The sequence below is a fragment of the Notechis scutatus genome, chromosome Z (assembly GCF_049901735.1).
Source record: "Notechis scutatus isolate UNSWTSFEM ecotype Mainland chromosome Z, rNotScu1.2, whole genome shotgun sequence".
Lineage (NCBI taxonomy): Eukaryota > Metazoa > Chordata > Lepidosauria > Squamata > Elapidae > Notechis > Notechis scutatus.
In genome coordinates this window covers 108,431,634-108,452,776 of record NC_142025.1, presented here as the reverse complement: position 1 = coordinate 108,452,776, position 21,143 = coordinate 108,431,634, and the positions used below count along the sequence as shown (strand labels likewise).

Below are 21,143 nucleotides of genomic sequence, written 5' to 3'. Positions count from 1 at the left end.
GGCTCTAGTTAAAACAAAGCATTCCAGTTTCTAAGCAGTAATTACTATTAACATGGTTTCTGCTTAGAAAACAAAGTGTGGCTGCAAAGCAGATCAGGATAAAGGATTGTTTGTGCCTTCTTCCCTGTCTGGTATAGTAATCAAACTGTCATTTGGGATTTCTGTTCCACATTATTCACTGATGTTGGAAACAGGAATTGAGGCTCATTTCCTGTGTGCTCTTTTGGGGTCAGAGTAACTTCACATTTTTTACAAAGTTGAAGAGCAAATTCTAACAATTGAGAAAATTTGTGCACATGTGTGTTTGTGAATATGCATACATACACCCAGAGAATTGTGTGTGTGTGTAGACGTGCACATATTTTCTCAATGTATATACACAACAAACACATGCACAATTTTTTTCTGTGTGCGTGTGTGTATACACACATGTGCACACACACACAGAGAGAGAGAGAGAATATACCAACAGTCAGGTCCCATAGAATATTACATAAATTACATAAATTGTTCAACTTGCTTGCCTTTTTTTCAATTGTTCAACTTGCTTCCCTTTCTTACTTGAGGCATGACTTTTGAACACTCCTAAATATTGTAAAATTTTCCCTGGGAGGAATAAACTGAAACATAGAGATTGGCTTATAGGGCCTGATGTTTGCAACATCCTTTGTATATATATATATATATACAAAGTGAATTCATAGAGAAGCATATATATATATACATATATATATACACACACACACACACACACACACACACACACACATATATATATGCTTCTCTATGAATTCACTTCATATAACAGAAGGTCACCAGAAAATTATTGTTCAAGTAGCCTTTCAGAATACATAGATGAGGAATTTATATGACAAATTCATATTTCACCTGCCTGAATGCATAGGGCATGTCTGGCTTTTACTAGGTTATTGTGTATTTTCTTTGCAAATTATTGATCAGGAGAGTAAATTCCCAGCAGTTCAGTTTCTTACATGAGTTAAAGAAATATGTTAAGCATTTTGTAGTCCCTTGATGCCATACAACAATGACAAATCTAATCATTTGCATTCACTTCTTAATGTATTTTCATTCATTCCCTTTCTTCTGTCAGCTGGTAGTGAATTTATGGCCAAGTTTTCTAAATCTGTATTTGCATGCTTAGGTTGGAATATATTCTCTGACCCTAGTTCTTAGGGTCAGAGAAATTCAGTGGTACATTCTCTAGCCAATTAAAGTTTCACTTTTGTTTTATAAATTCAGTAAAATTGATTTAAGAAAAGAGAAACATTTTTAAGATGAGATTTCAGAAGTTCTTTTATACATTCTGATAAAATATATTTCAGCTATATTGGGGGAATTAAACATGATCCCTGTAGTTCAGATTAGTTTAAATTGTGCACATAAAATGGTTGAACTACTATAGGATGAGGATGTGGATAGCATTGTTGGAAATCATGAATCTAAGAGCATAGAGGTGTGCTCCTGTCATGGAAACTAGTTTAAATCGTATATGTTCATATAATTTGAGTTTTCACAGAATTTGGAGATAATAAAAACTGGCTTGAGGTCATTTTTTTAAATGATACGTGTTAAACATATGTATTTAATTCATGTTGCATATCCCTTCTTCATCTAGTGTCTTTTGAAGATAAACTGGTGAGTGGAATTTTATACGTAGAAATGTAACTGGATAAGAAACACAGTATCGGACACAAAAAGGATTAAGAGAACACACATTTGAATAGTCTTTAAAAGCTTATTTTTTCTTAGGACGAGCTAATAAATGTTCTGGCATTCATGTGCATATAACATAGTTCAGTGTCCAAATTAGCAAACAACCCAGACTCAGTTTGGTTCTACATTGTCATTTTTCTGACACTCAAGCTGGGTTGACTACCAATCTATTTAGGGCTTTATTAGCCTAGGCAGGAAGTTGATTTTAGAAATTCTTGCCTATATTCTGGTTCACAAATGTATCTTCCTCCAGATGTTTTAACCAAAAGAATTCAAAAAATGAATGAATCATTGTCTGTACCCAACTTCCATCATGCTGAACTAGATTTCCAAACTCATTAGATATACATTACAAAAGTATTCAGTGGAATGAAAATTTGGTATGATCAACCCAAATGCTTTGTATATACATTTTATTTTCTTTTTTCTTGCTAGATTTTTTCCTGCAGGTGCAGTCTGCATTTTTATGATCAATATTGATCTGTTGGTTTCAAGAAGAGTTAACTGGCTTGCCGTCTGAGCCTGACGTCATGGGCTAAGGGAGACTGACTGGTTCAAAGTCACTTAGGCCAGCTTTCATGCCTAAAGCAGAACTATAATTCAGAGTCTCCTGGTTTCTAATCAGGAGCTTTAACCATCGGCTCAAACTGATTCTGCACATACACACTCAGTGAAATATTGTGACTGGGGGTAGAGGTGATGTCTTTTAATTTGAAGTACCCCATCATTAGGAATGCAGTGTACAAAGATGTGTTACATCTGTGACAGCCAAGTTATTGGAAACTGAGTTATAGTTGTTGGGATCAACATGTCTTGCCTTTATTACAGTAGTGACTTAAGGGGTGGCAATTTATTTTTTATAATAGGAGAAAAACATCAAACCTATTCACTGTGTTAGGAAACATACAGAGACCAAGAGAAAAAGTCAGATATAAGAATACTAGACATGGATCCTCTTACTCAATATTTCTATATACATGATTTTCCCTTTATGCTCTAACCAGATGCTCTGTTCTCATTGGAATCTACTTTGTACAGATGGAAATTTTGCCTTTTAAAAATATTGATAAACTCTTAACTCTCGCTAGTCCCCAATTCTCACCCCATAAATCCACGTGGGAGTTAGCAACAACTGTGGAATCTTCTATTTTCATTATTTCTCATTCTATCTAGTCTGCTTTAATTTGATGCACTATATTTTTAATGCTAGTCCTCACTATATTTTTGAAAAGGCTTGTCTGTATTTTTGACAGATGTGAATAAAAGTCAGGTATAATGTTGCAGAAATGTGATTTATGAATTACTGAGAGTAACTTGCTTACAAATTGCTTACATGCTGATTCAGGATCAAGTCCAAACAAAAATCTTAAAGGATAAATAGAAATTGGGTTCAGAGGCAAAGGTGATTAAGATATGAGAGTCCAAAGATTTAATATCTTTCTCTTTAAGTTTTAGTACAATAGTAATATTGTTTGTGAATATTCCATACCAAATTTTGCCCTTACACACTGCATGGAGTCATCAAGCACTCTGAAATTGTCATGGAAAAAAAACCCCAGTGTTGTTCTGTTTTCTAGTACAAGGCAATCCTTGACTTATGCCTATTCATTTAATGACCATTCAAGTTTATGTCAGTGCAGAAAAAAAATTCAAACAGACCTTGTACTTATAACCACTGCAACATCCCTGAGTTCATGTGATCATGATTTGGACACTTGGCAATCATCACACCATTTATGATGATTATCTATTCCATGGTCACATGATCACTATTGGTGACCTTCCCAGTCGACTTTCAAAAAAATCAATGGAGAAGCCAGCAGGAAAGGTAATGAGTACAACCACTGTGATTTGCTTAAAAAAATGTAATAAAATCAGGTTTGGTCACATGGTGCTTTGCTTAATGATTGCATCATTTAACTTTACAGTTCCTATTGTTGCTGTAGGTTGAGAACTACTGATGGTGAATAACGCTTCCGGCTGAAAAAGGATGGTTCACTATTTGACAGAACAGAATTGAACATGCCCATCCTAGGTATGATTGTGGGAAAGTGTCTTCTTTTCTCTCAAAGAAAAGTGGGCTGAAAAGATGTAACATGGTTGTCCCAATAGAATTATGTACAAGGCAGAGCTACTTAATGTGAGTATTGCTACTGTACAAGATATGACTCTGTGTTAATGTGATAGGAATTTAGGGGCAAGTTCCCAAGTTAGGGGTGTTAAGAAAATATATTCTCCTAATGGAAGAATGGGGAATGGAAGAAAGTATGAATTTCCTTCAGCCATGAACATTTCACATCTGAAAGTCATGATCAACTAGATGGAGAAATCCTGATAATGATGGTAATTTTGCTAACTTCTTTTTAGATTCTTGTAGGTTGACACTAGAGTAGAAAATATATTTCAAAAATATGTCATATATAATAATTTATAATAATTTAATTGGAGTGACAAGCCACTTCATGGTTATCTGAAAAATCATCGAGGGCATTTTCTTAGATTTGAAAATATTAAGCCAAGGCAGTTTTGTTTATTTAGAAGAAGTTTTGTCTGGCTTGGCAGCTATTCCAAATGGTGAATGTTGTACAATTCTGGCTCTGATTGCTTAGTACTGTATAAAAGCTTTCCATTTTATCCAGAAACACTTACCTCATATGTCCTGCAGCTAAAACTTGACTTTTAAAAATAAGGTTCAAAGAGGCAAGGTAATAATTATGTTGAGAATCCATGTCTGTGTTTGCCAATAAAATGCTGAAAGAACCTAGCAACAGTACTGTTGTCTGAATTTTACTGGCCCCATTTTTCTTTAACCATCTCTTCTTTTAGTCACCAGCCACTCTTCTAAATTAGTCTGGAATGTTGAACTATGTAATGCTGTATTACCATGACTACTGACTGTTTGGCCAGAACTCTGGAATTGTTCCAATTGCTGGACATTTCAAGTATTGGTATGCTGCAAATTGGAGACAATATGGATTTTAGAGTGGACCCCGAACATTATTAACACAATTAACAGGCATTCATTATGTTTGAAGTAAAATGTTGATTTACTAAAAAATATGTAGATCTTTTAAATTAATGTGCTGAGACAGAGAGTTCATTTGTCTCTTAAGTATCAACACTCATTTCAATAATAATAAGCCAGGTGATGGACAGAGGAATTGTTTGAGGAAACTTCCCATTTGCCATAGAGGTGAAAAGTGGTACAGAGAGATGATTTAATATCCACTATTTATGTATACTTATTTTAAAGGTGAAAAGCTAAGGAAATACCTAGGTGCCCAATGGTAATAGTTATAAAATTAGATAATGAAAGCTAGTTTACATGGATATAGCAGATTGTACGTATAACTGTCCAATCTCCTCTCCCACCAATTTGTAGCAAAAAAAGGGAAATTACTTTTAATTCTTAATTGAACTCAATCTATTTCCTATAGATTGGACTGCCATTTGTCAGAAATTGTGTAGGGTCCCCCATTTGGGCAGGAGGTTGGACTAAATGACTTATAAGGTCCCTTCCAATTCTGATTATCTGTTAATCTATTTTTATCTTACAGTGACAATTAATTATTAATTATTAGGTAATTATCGTAAGTAATTTGTGTCATATACAGTTTGATGTTGGTACACTACCTTGTGAATATCTTGATCTATGTATTAAATAACCTTCCCTTCACAAAGAAGCCCTGGATGGTATTCTGTATATGCCATAATAAAAAATACAGTTAAAAAGAAGAACAACTTCATAAAATAGCAATAGTAATAGCACTTAGACTTATATATTGCTCTACAGAGTTGTACAGCACTGTATGAGCAGTTTACAATGTCAGCATATTCTGGGTCTTTATTTTACTGACCTGAGAAGAATTTGCAGGCTGAGTCAATCTTGAGCCCATCAGGATCTAACTCTAGACTGTGGAATTAGCTTGCAGTACTGCATTCTAAGCATTTGCACCACCAGGGCTCCTTAAAAGAGACAAACATTATGAAACCAATCATTAAATAAAAGAACTTGACTTAAAAATGTAAAAAAAATGGTATCAGAAAAATGTACAGGTAATCATAGGCTTATGACCACAATTGAGACTGGAAAACTCATCATTAATTAATGTAATAAAATGAGACATCATCTAACTGTAGTTTATTTCCCTGCTGGCTTTCCCATTGACTTTACTTGTTAGAAGCTGTCCCGGAAGAATGCAAATGGCAATTACATGACTCTGGAACACTGCATGGAAAAAGCATTATATCCCACTGTTAAAAACACAATGTTGTGAAAAATAATGAGTGGACATTTTGGAAAGATTGTGTCTTTCTGGCCAGGATTCACATATACAAGTGAATTGAAAGCAGTGTTTCAGGACAAATGATGGTTTTAAAAAATGTTTGAAAGGAGCAAGCTATGCACATTAGTATAATTGCTACATAATCAACATGAGTTTTAAAGTTTTCCATTGGCAGATACAGCAACCCAGCTTAGGTCTCTGTTAAGTGGCTCTCTTGAAAAGTCTTAGAGAAATGTCTCAAATGTGGCTCTCACACCAGGCTTAGTCTTGTGGGAATTTCTCCTCCTTGGTCTGGTTCTCTTCTTCCCAGGCTGCAGATTGGAAGTTACATGACCCAGGGCAAAGCAGGGGTGTTTCCTACTTTCCTTTCTGTCTGGCTGACTCACAGCCTGGGTCTTCAGTCTTTATTGCTTCTGATTTGCCTTTGCAATTAGGCAACTCACCGATCCTGCCATTCACACCATGCAGTCCTCTTTGTCCTTTCTGGGTGAGTAGTGTCTCCTTTATTATTGCTACCCTTATTTTCCTTGGGGGAGCAAACTGGCCCCTTGGGAGTGGCTTAATATTTCTACCAGCAAGCCTATGATTCCCATCAGAGTTATGGGAAAGAATGTACTAGTGGAGATGTGGTTGCATAGGTTTGATCTGCTGTAGGAGGAAATGACTTTCTGTGACAGTAACAGAGATGAATCCTCATGGATCAATGCAAAAGTGTCATCAAGATTTCAGTCAGGAAATACATATAATATTTTTATTTTAAATCAGTGCTTTCATCTATATTCTAGTCTCAAGTAAACATTGCTGAAGACTTATGCTACATTTTGCATTCATTCTACAATAGCTGCTTCAGGTTTGTGAGATTAATGAGTTATAAATTGATTTTGATTTATTTTAAACACAAATCACTTAATAGCGGCTGTACTTAATGTATTTTAAAGCTGTTTTACAACAGTTTATAAAGCAGATTACATGATGAGAGAATGGAAAAACAACATTTTTGGTCCATTTAGTTATTCATGCATAAGAATACCACCCCCACCCCCCCACAGTATTGATTCTAGAAAAGATTAAAATGTTAAGAGCTCACAGGCACCTAAGTAAATTTTAATAAAAACATTCCTGCCATCTCCTCAGCAAAAGATGGCAGAAATCCATTATGTACTTGTTCCAAAAATTGCAGGTAGTCCTTGATTTATAATCCAAATTGAGTCCAAAATTTGTGTTGCTTAGCAAAGAAAATTGTTAAATGAATTTTGTCACATTTTACAATTTTTCTTGCCACAGCTATTAAGTGAATCACTGCAGTTGTTAAGTTAGTAACGTCTGTTAAGTGAATCTGGCTTCCCCATTGACTTTGCATGTCAGAAGTTTGCAAAAAGTGGTCATATGATCCCTGGATACTGTAACCATCATAAATATATGCCAAGTATCTGAATTTTAATCAGGTGATCACAGGGATGCTACAATGGTTGTATGTGTGAAAACAGTCATAAGTCACTTTTTTCATTGCCATTGTAACTTCAAATGGTCACTAAATGAATGGTTGTAAGTAGAGAACTACCTGTACATAAAGGAGAACACACACATGTAGATAGTTGTGCTGCATTTTCTTTTTAAAATTTCCATCTTAAATCTTCTGTTTGAGAAAGGACAGCACTTGGCTTTTGCAGATATGTCTCATCTATTGAGACAGTAAAGCTTTATAGGTAGTTGTCAACTTACAGTCATAATGGAGCCTGCCCATTATGGTTATAACCATATTATGGTTATAAGTTGTGATGGTGATAAAGTAAGTTTTTGCATGTCCGTCTGATTTTACTACCTTTTTTGCAGCAGTTAAGTGAATCAGTTTGATCATTACATGTGGTTGTTAAGTGAATTTTTCCTAATGGGCGTTTTTTGCCAAAAACTGGAAGTAAACACTGAGTTTTTGAAAAATCGTAAATTATGGCCATGGGACAATGGAACATTCCAAATGGCTGTAAATGTAGGCCTATCACTGAGCACATCAAATGTGATCCTTGGTATCCTTGGGGAACAGCCATCGGAACTTCAGAACTGGTTTGTAAATACTTTTTGGAGAGTCCACTGTAACATGAAACAGTTGCTAAGAAATTAGTTGTAAGCCAAAGACCACCGTTTTTTTTCTGGTTCCACTTCGTGCTGATACTTCAGAAAGTATTCTTCATTATCAGCTGGATACTTCAAGCTCATTGCTTCAAGTTCTAAATCAGCTTATTTTACAGGATTTATGTCATAGAATGGTGATAGTGGCTAGAATTGAAATTGGTTTAACTAAGGTACCAGGTCTGCAGAGACATAACTAAGAAAACCATTGTATTGTGAGTTCACATTTGGAATAGTGACGAAGCAAATATGAAGAACATGTTGAATTGGACTCTATGGTTGTCAGAGTCTTAGAATAACTTTATTGTCACTTTGAATACACACTAATCGGCATACATTAAAATGAAATTTCATTGCATACAGCTCCCAAAGGGTCACCACCTCCAGTATGTACTACATAAACATGACAAAATAAATAAATACAAAATTTTGTCAGTGCGCACAGCTTTACTACATGAGACAAGGAGGAGCAATAACAGCAAACAGAAGTTTGTAATAAATAGTGGTTTTATCTACAAAAGAATATATACTATGCATACACATACTACAGGTAGAGGTCAAACAAGTAGCAAATTACAGCAGGAAAGAACACACAGTGAGAGAAATACCCTAACAGGGCCTCTTATTATTATATAAACTCTTAAAGAGATAACAGCTAAAAACCTTGCTGACTCATTCCCATCATTACATCATTGCATCAGCTGGTCAGCTCTTAAATCACTACCCTGACAAAATTATGCATATATCCAAATATATTATAGGGCAGGGAAAAATAATACAGTTTAGTTCAGATACATGGTGAAAGAAACAAATCTCGCAAGTTTACCAGGCGGATGGCATAGGGAACAAAGCTGTTACAGAATCTGGTAGTCCTGCTAGAAATACTTCAAAACATTCTCCCAGACAGGAACAACAGAAATAGACCATGAAGTGGGTGTGTAGGGTCTCTAATAATGCTTTGAGCTCTAAGCACATAGTGCTTAGAAGCAGTATCCTGAATAACAGGAAGTGACCTTGCTATAATCTTGGATGTCTTTACCACTCTCTGAATGGACTTTCTGAAGCACTGCAGTCACCAACCAAACAGTGACGCAGTTTGTTCAAACACGCCCAATTGTGCCTCTGTAAAAAGTGGCCAGGATAGAAGGAGAAAGATGTGTTTTGCAACTGATTCTAAGCTTGACTTTGAGTTGCCCCTGGAAGAAAACAAACCCTGGGATCTAAAATAGATCCAGGACTACCCTAGAGTAGTTCTCTCTGAAGCAAAGGGGGGATATTTTCAGTAGCTTCAAAGATTAGTTAAAACTTAATCTCAGTACTGCAACTCAATATATGGAAGGCATGGGAAAATAGCAAATGGCCTGATCCAAAATCAACCATATTACCTAGAACCAGGATGTGAACCTATGACACGTGTGCCACAGGTGGCAGAGAGAGCCATTTGTGCGGGCATGTGAGCCCCAACCAAACTTATCTGCACTACACATGCACACATCCCAGCTGCTTTTTGGCCCATTTTTCAGCTTCCCAAGGCTACAGAGGCTTCCCTCCAGCCTCGGGGAGAGTGAAACAGCTTCAAACGGGCTGAAAATCAGCTGGGAGGTACATGCATGCACAGTGCAGGTAAGAGAGGGAATCAGGGGTGTTGTATATGCATGTGCAAGGGGGTGCGGGGTGCATTGCATTGTGGGTGTTGGCATGCGTGTGCATGCACTTTCGGCACACAACAACAAAAAGATTCGCCATCACTGATCTAGAATATACCACTCTGTTAATATTCATTATCTAAGCTGGATTCTTTATCTGCATAATGGTAGACTGAGCCCTAGTTATTTCATGAGCTGACAAAATTATCAGAAGACAGTGCCATGAAATTTCTAATGTGTCTTAGTATACTGTATATTTTTATGCAGAATAGTTTCCTGGAAATCAGACTTGTTTAGTATAAAATGCCAAACACTTAAATATTGATAGAATTTATAAGGAAAAATATTATTATCAGCTAAGATAGAAAAAAATATTGTCTGAATTCATATTTGATACACAATCAAGCAAATTCAGAATTATGGCTTAGTGTTGTAAAGTCAGCCATTGTGTCTTACAGACAGACACAATAGTTTATTCAATAAGCAATTGTTAAGCAAGCTGTGCCTTAAGATCTGCAAATTAAATCAGTAGAAGAGAAGCATAAATTGCCTTAAAAGATACTGTCTTGGAAATTACAAAAGTTGTTAATATAATATTTATTGTATACCAAAGCTGTAAGCTAGGGTCACAAATTGAAAAAATGTGTAGTAACAACAGCATACAACTTCCATGCTCTTGCCAAGAATATTGCATAAATGTATCAACAATGTCACTACATGAGCTTGATTTGAAAGAATCTTTTCCTCTGATGTTATTTGAAACTGCTTCTGTATCTCAAAAATAGTTTTTTCCCCTGAATGTGTAATGCTTGAAAATGAATTGCATTCATCTAAATAAAACCCAGAATGTAAGGAGTACTGGCTTTCATTCCTGTCTTGCTTTGTTTTTGCAGTTGTCTTCTTGAAACTTCATGTCACAGGTAAATCCAATTAAAATTTGACCACCTTGATTTTTGCCCTGATCAATTTGAGATTGATGATCTATAGCAGGGGTCCCCAACCACCGGGCCGCGGACCGGTCCCGGTCCGTGGAGCACTCTGTACCGGGCCGCAAAGGAAAAAAAAAATGGCGGCTTTCTTCGCCTTCGGTGAATGCTGCTGGGATCGGGATCAAGGACACAAATGAGAGAAGGGGAGGGAGGAAGCAACCGAAGCCTGTCCTGCTCTCTGGCTCAGCGGCTTCAGCCTCCCGCCTCGTTCCTCTCTCAGTCGCTCTCTCGCTGCTCCACCAGCCCAGGAAGAAACTGCTTCAAAGAAGCCGGGGTGTGGGGGTGTGTGTGGCTTTTCCTGTCGGCGCAGCTCCTCCGAAGCGCCCGTTTCACCCCCACCCCGCCGCCAATCAATCCAGGTTCAATCCAGTGCTCCGCGTTCAGCCTGCCTGCCTGCCTTCGTTTGCTGGTAGTTCGAGCAGCTTCGGCTGAGAATAATAACTATTCACCCTTTTTCTCAGCGAAGCTGCTCCGAAACTACCAGAAACCAAGGCAGGCAGGCAGGCAGGCAGAACGGAGCACTGGATTGAACTGCGGGCGGCGGGCGGGGGCGGGGCGGGTGAACGGGTGCTTGGAGAAGCTGCGCTCCGAAACCACCAGAAACGAAGGCAGGCAGGCAGAACGGAGCACTGGATTGAACCGTGGGCGGTGTGGGGGTGAACGGGCGCTTTGGGGAAACTGCGCCCGACAGGAAAAGCCACCCTGCCGGCTTCTTTGAAGCAGTTTCTTCCTGGGCTGGTGGAGGAGTGAGAGAGCGACTGAGAGAGGAACGAGGCAGACACCTGAGGGATGAGGCTGAGGAGGGAGGGAGACACCTGAGGGATGGGGCTGATGAAGGCAGGGCCGAGAGGCGAGGCTTCTCAGCCGTCCTGCAGGGACTATCTGTCGCTCAGGGTTGCAATGAGGAGGCATTGGCGTTTCCTGAACTTGGTGGTTTGCTGGCAGACGTTTTGATTACCCGACTAGGTAACAACATCAGATGTTACCTAGTCAGATAATGAAACGTCTGCAAGCAAAACCACCAAACTCGACTCTTCCCCCCCGGTCCTTGAAAAAGTGTTTCTGAGTGAAACTGGTCCCTGGCACAAAAAAGGTTGGGGACCACTGATCTATAGTCACCACTATATTTATATTCAAGCTTTTTCCAAATATGGATGTTTATACTATTATATTGGTGCCATCCACAAGAGGGCGATATCAGCAAATTCAAGGGAACCTCAGATTTTTCAGTAATAGTTGGGAAAGCCCCAGAAAAATGGGTAGCTAAAGCACCAAATTTGCTTGTGGTGATGGAACAAGACTCTTGTTGCACTTCATTGTCTTTTATTTTACATGTAAATTAAAGTGGGTCGGACTAGTTCACTGTGTAGTACTCTATCAGAATGCTTCCAGATAAACTAATCAAATGATGGGTTGACTTGTGCAATAAAATATAGGACATGATTTGCATTTTTATACTGTGTTCTCCATGATGTTGCTCAAGAATAGCAACATCACAAATTATCATGTTATTTTTTTAAATTACCAGTTTGCAGATGATGTGTTTCTTTATCTATTGATTCTGGTTTTGAAAACATGTAAAGCAAATAACTGAATGATAAAAACTGATTTATAGAAGTTAAAGAGAAAAGATTTCAGTATATTCAGGGTATCTTGTTTAAAGTGAAGAGGGAAAACAGTGCTCTCTCTCTCTCTCTCTCTCTCCCCCCCCCCGCCTCCCTCCCTCTCCCTCTCTCCCCAGGCGCTTTCCAGATACGTTTATCTGGAGGTCCTAACCTTTGTGTGGGACGGGTGGAGGTTCTCCATAAAGATGAATGGGGGACGGTCTGTGATGATGATTGGGACCTGCGTGATGTTGCTGTTGTGTGCCGAGAACTAAATTGTGGGGAAGCCCTTTCAGCACCTCATGGAGCCTGGTTTGGTGAAGGAATTGGTTCTATCTGGCTCAATGAAGTACACTGTGCAGGTACTGAGAGGCACCTGCTTTCCTGCCATCACCGTGGCTTTCACAAACATATTTGCACCCATGAGGAAGATGCCAGTGCCATCTGCTCAGGTAGGGCTCTTGTTACTGTCAACTTTTTCACAGGATGCTTGTTTTAGAAGATTAGAAGTAATTTATTGTGGAGTTCTTGATGCTCTCTGAGCTTGGTTACTTGGTGGCAGATGTTTCATTACCCAACTAGATAACATCATTAGTATAAGTATAGGGTTTACTTTCTGCTTGTATATAGTAGTTACCCTGCCATTTTTGGTGGGGTTGTGTCTTTCTCCTTAGTAGCTCTCTGATTTGTTTGATTTATTGTATTAAATAATTACTAAATGTGAAAATCAATATCATGATTGAAATCATGAAAAGCAAGTACAAAGCACATTTATTTATTTATATTTTAAATGGAGAAGACTGTCAAAGTAATAATGACTCAACACAATTTTCACCATTACCTAAATCCCACCCTGAAAAACTGAGAGTAGAAAACTGTGCCTGAAGCAATAAGATCTTCATCATATTTCTTTAAAAGCAGCTTTTTTTCCAGGTCCAACTGTTTAGATGCAGGAAACATTTTCTATATTCTACATAAGTAACAACTGCATTATAGTTCTTGACACTACAAATATTTGTACACTTTATGTTTGCTTCTCCACAGAACTGGCTATATCAGGTGAATTGATTCTCACATAGAAATACCCTCTATGCTATCTTACTTAGAGTAGCTTCCAAATCTGTTTCAAGTACATATCAGTATTTGAGAAACAAAGACAAGAGTTTAAATTACAGTAAAAGCTTGTTGGGGATAATTGGAATTTTTCCAAAATTAGCTTCAATATAGGGACAATCCAGGCATATAATTTAATGGAGAAGTTCACCTTTTCCTCTGCCCTCACCTTAAAGCTTAACTAATAAATACTTGACCAAATCCTCTTTCAAAGTTTAGCTTTTTACTGTACTAAATGGGGCCTGATGTAAAGAGTTGAATCTAAAGTTAGCCCCTCAAACATCCATTAGCGTCCAAAAAAAGTCTGCAGGACTGCCTCTTGTTGAGGTATCTACCCATCTCGCCAGATGCTCCAAGCCATGCTCCAAGTTCCTTCCCTTAAGTACATCTACATTGTGGGTCCTCTAAAGCAGGGGTCGCCAACCTTTTGGACTTCAGGGACCACCAAACTCATAATTTTAAATCCCAGGGACCATCAGCCGGTTCTATGAGCGTAGCCTAATTTGTGGGTGTGGCTTGGTGGTCATGTAACTGGCTGGGCATGGCTTGTATAAATATTATAAATATTTATATAAATATTGATTTTTTTTTATAAAAAAAGAGCAACTTTTACCCAAAATCAGGCAAAGCAGGCAGGCAGATTGAGTTGCTCACAGAATCATTCAGTGATCTATCTATCTGCTATCGGCTAGCTCATTCTCTCAAATTTGCTTGCCGTGAGTCTCCACTGAATAATAGAATCTTCAGTCCTAAGGGAGGTTCGGCTGTGCTTAAAAGCAGAGCCTAAGATCTAAAGACTAGTTGAAAGCAAGAAATCCAACCATTTCCTGCTTCCTAGCTAATCTAAATCTCCCGGCACAGCAGAACAGATGATGGTCAGAAAAAGGAAAAATTGCAATTTAGCAGGCAAGTTTGCCGGGTAAGGAGTGAGTGGGTGGGGAGGGTTCTCGCGGGCCATGTGGGCTGAGCAGCCTTGTGTTTCTGTGCAGCCTGGATTAATTGCTTTCGGGGGTGCTCTGGGTGTGAGATTTCTCTGTGGCCCACCAAAATTTTCTTGGGGCCCACTGGTTGGTAACCACTGCTCTAAAACAGGGGTCTCCAACCGTGGCCACTTTAAAACTTGTGGACTTCAACTCCCAGAATTCCTCAGCCAGTAAAGCTCAATGCAGATTCTGGGAGTTGAAGTCCACAAGTCTTAAAGTGGCCAAGGTTGGAGACCCTAAAGCAAGCCTTTCCATTGCAACTCTTTAATTTTCAGTTTAAGACCTGGCTCTTCCCCCATGTGCTGGAATGGGAAGAGATCAAAATGGCCTTTACTGTTTTTCCTTCACACTTCCATTGTTCGTGGTTTTAGTTTTAGTTGTATATATAGCTTTTATTTTTGGGTATAAGCCATCTTAGCCAGTTTGGCACAGTGATTAAGGCATCAAAGTAGAAACCATGAATTCTAGCCCCAGCTTAGGTACAAACCCACTGGATGACCGTGGGCCAATTACTTTTTCTCAGCCCTAGGCAATGGCAAATAATTTCTGAAAACTTTGCCAAGAAAATTCCTGGGATTTCTCCAGATAGTCTCCAAGAATCAGACATGATTGAACAAGAGGGGAAAAAAGCTTTTTTTTAAAGATGAGGAAGCTGTACTAATGTTTTTAATAAATCAATACAGAGTTTTATAGCTTTCTGTGCCTTCTGGAGCAATGAAACGCTTCTTCCCACTTGTCTTTACACAGAACAGCGTTTCCCTATTTTTACTGCCATTCCTGCCCACACACCTCTCAAGAAGGGAAAAATGGAGGGAGTAACAACCACAAGGCCACTTGTGTCACCTACACCTATTGAGGGTGAGTACAATTATAAAATTCACACTTCCATTGTTTGCACAGAAACTGTCAATCTCCAGAATAGGATTAAAAGTCATTGTGAGATGGAAGAACCATCTCCACAATGACTTTTTTATACAACAGATTTTTGATCTGAGTCATTTATCTTGAAAATGATTTGTAAATTTAATATTTTGGAACAGGTAAAGAAGAGATGCATTACCAAACCTCATAATTTAAAAGAATTTTATACAGAAAACAAACAAAGCAAAAGGCCCAGATATGATTTAGAGAATATTATTTTTCCCTTTAAAAAAAGATACTCTAAGTTTATGGATGTGTAGTCTTCAAGAAGTAAGGAATATTCAAGCTTAATGAAAGGGAGATGTTATTTTTACTTTTAGAACGTATGTAGCAAACCTATTTTCATATGTACTTTGGGCTATTCCAGAATCTGCCTTAAATTCCTTCTTTTTTGTCTCCAGAAACCCTAAGACTTGTGGGTGGCAAAAATCAGTGTTCTGGCCGGTTAGAGATATTTCATGAAGGACAATGGGGGACAGTATGTGATGACATGTGGGACCTTCTGGATGTTACTGTCATATGCCGAGAGCTGGACTGTGGGGAGGCTCTGGCAGCACCAGGTGGTGCCTTCTTTGGTGAGGGAAACAGTGTCATCTGGCTGGATGATGTGCAGTGCCAAGGAGAAGAGACAAAATTGGCAGACTGCCACACCAGTTCCTGGGGGACAAACAATTGCCGACATAGTGAAGATGCTGGGGCTGTGTGTTCAGGTGAGAATGACAAGGCACATATAACAATTAGCCAACTAGGTCTTGGAGAGGAGCACTATAAGACAAAGAACTAGGAATTTCTAACATAGATGTTTATACTCTGACACCTTCCATAGCAACTCCCAAAATCCTAATAGGCATGGTTAAAGGGACTGTGATGATGTGTAATTCATAGAGTCATGTACATGTGAATGACAGGAAATGGAAAAAGATTGCTTAGCATTTCACCATTTTTTCCCCAGGATTATTTTGGAGAAAATCCATTATAACAAGCTAATAAAAATTTCTAGTTCAAGTTGCCAGCTGTATATTCAGCCCTTACAAAGACAATACATTTATGAAAAAGACTATTTTTGCTCTAAAGAATTGTGGAATTACTACTGTGGCATACATGCTGTCATTTATTGACATTTTTCTCAATAGGTGCAATGTCCCCTGCCATGATAGAAGAGCATACGGCCATGCTTACAAAGACCTTACCTCCTCAGAGATCCTGGTCTGTGACACCAATTCAAATTCCACACCCTATTCAGTTTACAAGAAACCAGGAAGAAACTTTGACTAGTCAAAAACACACAGATGATATTCCCAAAGGAGGTCTTTCAGAAAGCGGTGAGTAAGAAGGAGAAATAGGTGACTACTTCCTTCATGAAAACTCAGATCAATGTTCTCCAACGTACTGATCAGGGGTGGGATTCTACCAGTTTGCACCTATTCGCTAGAACCGGTTGTTAACATTCTAAACAGTTCAGAGAACCGGTTGTTAGAAGAAATTATTGGCCTAATCCTGTAAGGAAGGCAGGAAAGAAACATTCTGGTGTTGCTTACAGAAGCTGCCTCTCCATTAACTCTTATTACATTCTTGGCAGGACTAGACTTCCTGTCTCAGGAATGTCTCTGGAGCTTTTCCCCCCTCCTTTGCTGGTACTTTGCTTGTTTGGAGGACCATTCAAAGTTACAATGGCACTGAAAAAAGTGACTTATGACCATTTTTCACACTTACGACTGTTGCAGCATCCCCACAGTCTGAGAGGCCAGGCGAGGAGATGCGTGCCTCGATGTGAGTGATATTGAGTTGGCCATGCCCAGCCAATAACATGACCACCAAGCCATGTCCACCTAGTCACATGACCACCAAACCATGCCCACCAACTAAGTCATGCCCACAGAACTGGTTGTTAAAAAATTTGAATGTCACTCCTGGTACTGATTTGTAGAAACATATTGCGTTTGGTTATACTAGCTGGAAACTATTCCAAGTTAAAATCTCAGCCGAAGACATTAAATTAGGAAAGGATGCAATAAATAATCCAGGAGCAGTTTTTGTTATATATGTGGGAAGTATCCGTGTTAGTATCTATAAAAGCAAAAGGGGAGAGAAAGTGGCTTAAATATTGTAATACTAGCTCAATATCCGTACTTCACTACAAAACTATGTGGTCGGACTTAGTTTTGGGGGAAGAAAATAAAGGGGGAAAAATTCTGCCTCTGCCTACCAGCATCCATCAGTATTCATCTGGCTAGCATCCTGACAGTGTGTGAGAGTTGAGGGCTGTTTGGAAACTGAAACAGTATATGCTGTATGAGCAAGAAGGAGATGGCAAGGATCCTGGGTGTGGCTTAGCTCAACTATTCTGTACTAAAGCTGCTTGTGCTGTGAAACTAAAACTGAAACTCTTCTCTTCTGCTTGTGTTTTGCATTTGGAAAATATTTCTTTTCAGGTGGGGAAGGGGAGTAGAACTCCTTAGCATCACAGCATGTTAATAATAATAATATATGAAATACTAATGCTCTGATGGTCATCCTTTCTTAGTGAGCACCTAGAAGCCAAGAAGAACATATGTGCTAAATTTCAAGTTTGTAGGCTTTATGGTTCTGGAGATTCTGTGATGATGCATGAATGGTATTTCACGTTTGTATATATATAGATAATGCATTTTACATCCTTCTTCATATGCCTCAAGAGAAAGAGGAAGTATATTTAAATTCAGGCTCTCTCAGATGGGAGAGTAGAGCCATTAAACTGAGGTAAACCCCTTCCCCCATTCCCCCCTGCTGCAAATTTCTACCACACTGTCATAAAGTTTGTACAATCATGCCAAGTTTTGTTAACCACTTGTTTTAGTCAGCCAATTTAGGGTATCCCATTTACACAAAATGGTATACGAAGTAGTAAGTAGTGCTCATTGGCAGTAGTTTCGTAACATGGAGAGATGTTACTGTACTTTGTTTAGTGATCTATTAGCGTATCTGAAAAAATATTGACTTACTATTCACATTTGCAGTGAAACTCCACCAGAACTATACTGTTGACGCATTTCACCAGTTCTGCGTTGCTGTTGGTATTCTACAAGTTTTTGTAACTGAGGAAAACCAGATAAAAAGGAAACAGATTGTGGCCTCTCTATTCACCTAATAATTGAAGCCTAAATCCTTATGAATATCAGAAAGTTTGTATTGTCTTCCTAATTCTATTCACATACCTGATTAGATCTGTCTCTTGTTGGTAGGAAAAGGAATTCAATTTTCTCAGGAAATGCTGATTTTTTAAAATTATCTCATAGGAAATAGGAAACAAATCATATAAGAAAGAGTTTGTACTCTATACAGGGAAACCATTGATGGCCCTATCATATCACATTTTGTTTGGTCCTAAATACTCACAAAGTGAATATTCTCAACTGCTCCAGAAAACATGGATTAAAAAGGATTGGTACTCAGATTTCATAGAATGGTTCCAACCAAATGTGCTTGTATATCTGAAGAACAGAGACTTCTAATTAGAGATATGAAGTAAAGATGTGGATATGTGTTCTCATTATGTTTAATCCACTAGAAAACAGAACAGGGAAAATGGGTGGACCTTGGCTGCAACAATCATAAATAATTTATATCCAAAAATGGTAAATAAAGCACTATATATATTTCATTTTCTCCAAAGTTCTACCTATCCTTCCTTCCCCAACCAAGGCAGGATCTTTTCCCTATTGCTTCAAAGTCTACATATTTTTCTCTGATGTAAGTAAATACACCAATGAGAAATCATATTCCCCAGGGCAGCAATTTTTATGGAAGACATTTGTCAGAGTATGAGAGTTTATGAATTGGAATAGACATGATAACAGGTCAGGTAATGGGAACTGTTTGGTGACTAAGAAACAGCACTTGTTGTGAGCCATTGGGCATGATTTAGCTCTGTACACACACACACACACACACACACACACACACACACACACACACACACACATCTTTCTGTGTATATTATAGCTTCTGTGATGATGTCTTCTGCATTCTTTTGGTTCTGATTTCTGCTGCATGGTATTATACTGTATATTATTGTATATAAAGAAGTTTCTCCTATAAATGAATGCTACTAAATTATTTATTTGTGAGCTGATTGGATTGCTGCAAACTCTAATAGGTTATGGGCCCAGAGCACACACACAGTAAGACTGAACTGTAATTAAGCTGAAGGACAGGAATTAAGCTGTGTTAAAAGGAAAGCCTGAGAAGGCTTTCAGGATGGCTGTTGAATTCAAGGAGAGCTCTCTTCCTTGATTGGGACAGAAGAATTATATTGCTTGGGCTGCAAAATTTGAATGCTTCCTGAAGGCTAAGGAGCTCTGGGATATTGTTATTAATCTACCCCAGGCACCATTAGCAGCAGCAGATCAAAAGAAGCATGATAAGGCACTGGCCTACATCATCTTAAGTTTAGAAGATGAACAATTTTTGAATGTAGTTGATTTAAAGACTGCAAATGAGGTTTGGCTGAAATTGAGAAGTGTGCATGTGAGTGCATCAGCATGCAATATTGGTTCAATGTGCCCAATTGAGATAATTGTACAGAGCCAGATTGCAGTCACAAGTGAGTGTGGAGCAGCATTTGTTGCACATGCAGAATTGGAAAAGCGTGGAATGAAGATTCCAAAATCTCAGAAGGTGCTGTTGGTGTTAAAGAGTCTTGATGAAATGTGGGACATTGTTTCAGCTGCTTTTGAGTGCAAACCAGAACATGACTTACGAATGGAAGCCCTTAAAGGCTGTTTGCTTTCTGAAGAAAACAAATGCCATTTTAGAAAAAGCCACAAGGAAAAACACATCCTTTCTGCCACACATTTAACTATAACTTCTGTACATTAAAACATTGCACATGCCTTCAGATTTACTTCCCTAGCTTGCACATGACCATTAGACCCAGGAGATGTCATGGATTGAGTAAAATGTGGTGAAACTCACTTAACAACACTCTTGCTTAGCAACCAAAATTTTGGCTCAATTGTGGTCATAAGTGAAAGACTGGAGGGTGAGATGCAGGTTAATGGATGTGTTTTTCCAAATGCAGTGAGGTTGAATGTGTATAGTTTTAGAAGAGCTCTCTCTCTTTCTCTGTGTCTGTGTCTGTGTGCGTGTGTGTGTGTGTGTACATACATATACAGTATATATAGTAGATAATGTATCCTTTTGTGTGCCTATACACACACTATACTATGTAATATGTATGTACACATATGGCATATATACATAGGATTAAATAGTGTATTTTGGATGTTCAGTAGTAGTAAATAAATAGAGAGCAAAATTGTATCTCTTTGAGGCAAGGAGAGGCCAGGCAAGGCACCCCTTGATGTGAGTGATGTCAAGTTGGCCATGTCTCCCAATCACATGACCACCCAGCAAACCCACCCAGTCACATGACCACCAAGCCACACCCACCAAATAAGACATGCCACAGAACTGGTAGTAAAGATTTTTGAATCCCACCACTGGTTGGCACTAGTATTGGCAGTGGCATGTGACATAAAATTTGGCATTTTAATATAACCACAGCATTCCTCAGTGCAGAATTAGAGGCAGAAATTTACATGGTTCAAGGACCAAAGTATGAAAGTAAAAAGCTTAACATTGTGTATAAATTGAACAAGGCCATTTATGGGCTGAAGCAGTCAGCCAGGAATTGGAATATATGTTTAGATATGGCATTGAAGGGCCTTGGGTTCAAGAGTTGCAAGGCTGATGGTTGCAT

At 38.5% G+C, this 21,143-nt stretch overlaps 1 protein-coding gene across 5 annotated transcripts in view; it reads left to right on the top strand.

Annotated features, from left to right (window-relative positions):
- The first annotated feature begins 3,154 nt into the window (after window positions 1–3,154).
- LOC113423009 (uncharacterized) overlaps window positions 3,155–21,143 on the top strand; it is a 31,875-nt gene continuing 13,886 nt past the window's right edge. For 3 of the 5 annotated variants that reach the window (XM_087945311.1, XM_087945310.1, XM_087945308.1), the window contains exons 1-6: window positions 3,155–4,676; window positions 10,687–10,713; window positions 12,524–12,838; window positions 15,230–15,340; window positions 15,805–16,113; window positions 16,537–16,725. In XM_087945311.1, the coding sequence (XP_087801437.1) occupies window positions 4,619–4,676; window positions 10,687–10,713; window positions 12,524–12,838; window positions 15,230–15,340; window positions 15,805–16,113; window positions 16,537–16,725 (1,009 nt within the window). In that variant the 5' untranslated portion in view covers window positions 3,155–4,618. Of the gene's footprint in view, window positions 4,677–6,330; window positions 6,508–10,686; window positions 10,714–12,523; window positions 12,839–15,229; window positions 15,341–15,804; window positions 16,114–16,536; window positions 16,726–21,143 lie in introns of all 5 variants that reach the window. The other 2 variants (XM_087945309.1, XM_026684217.2) reach the window with 2 other exon arrangements.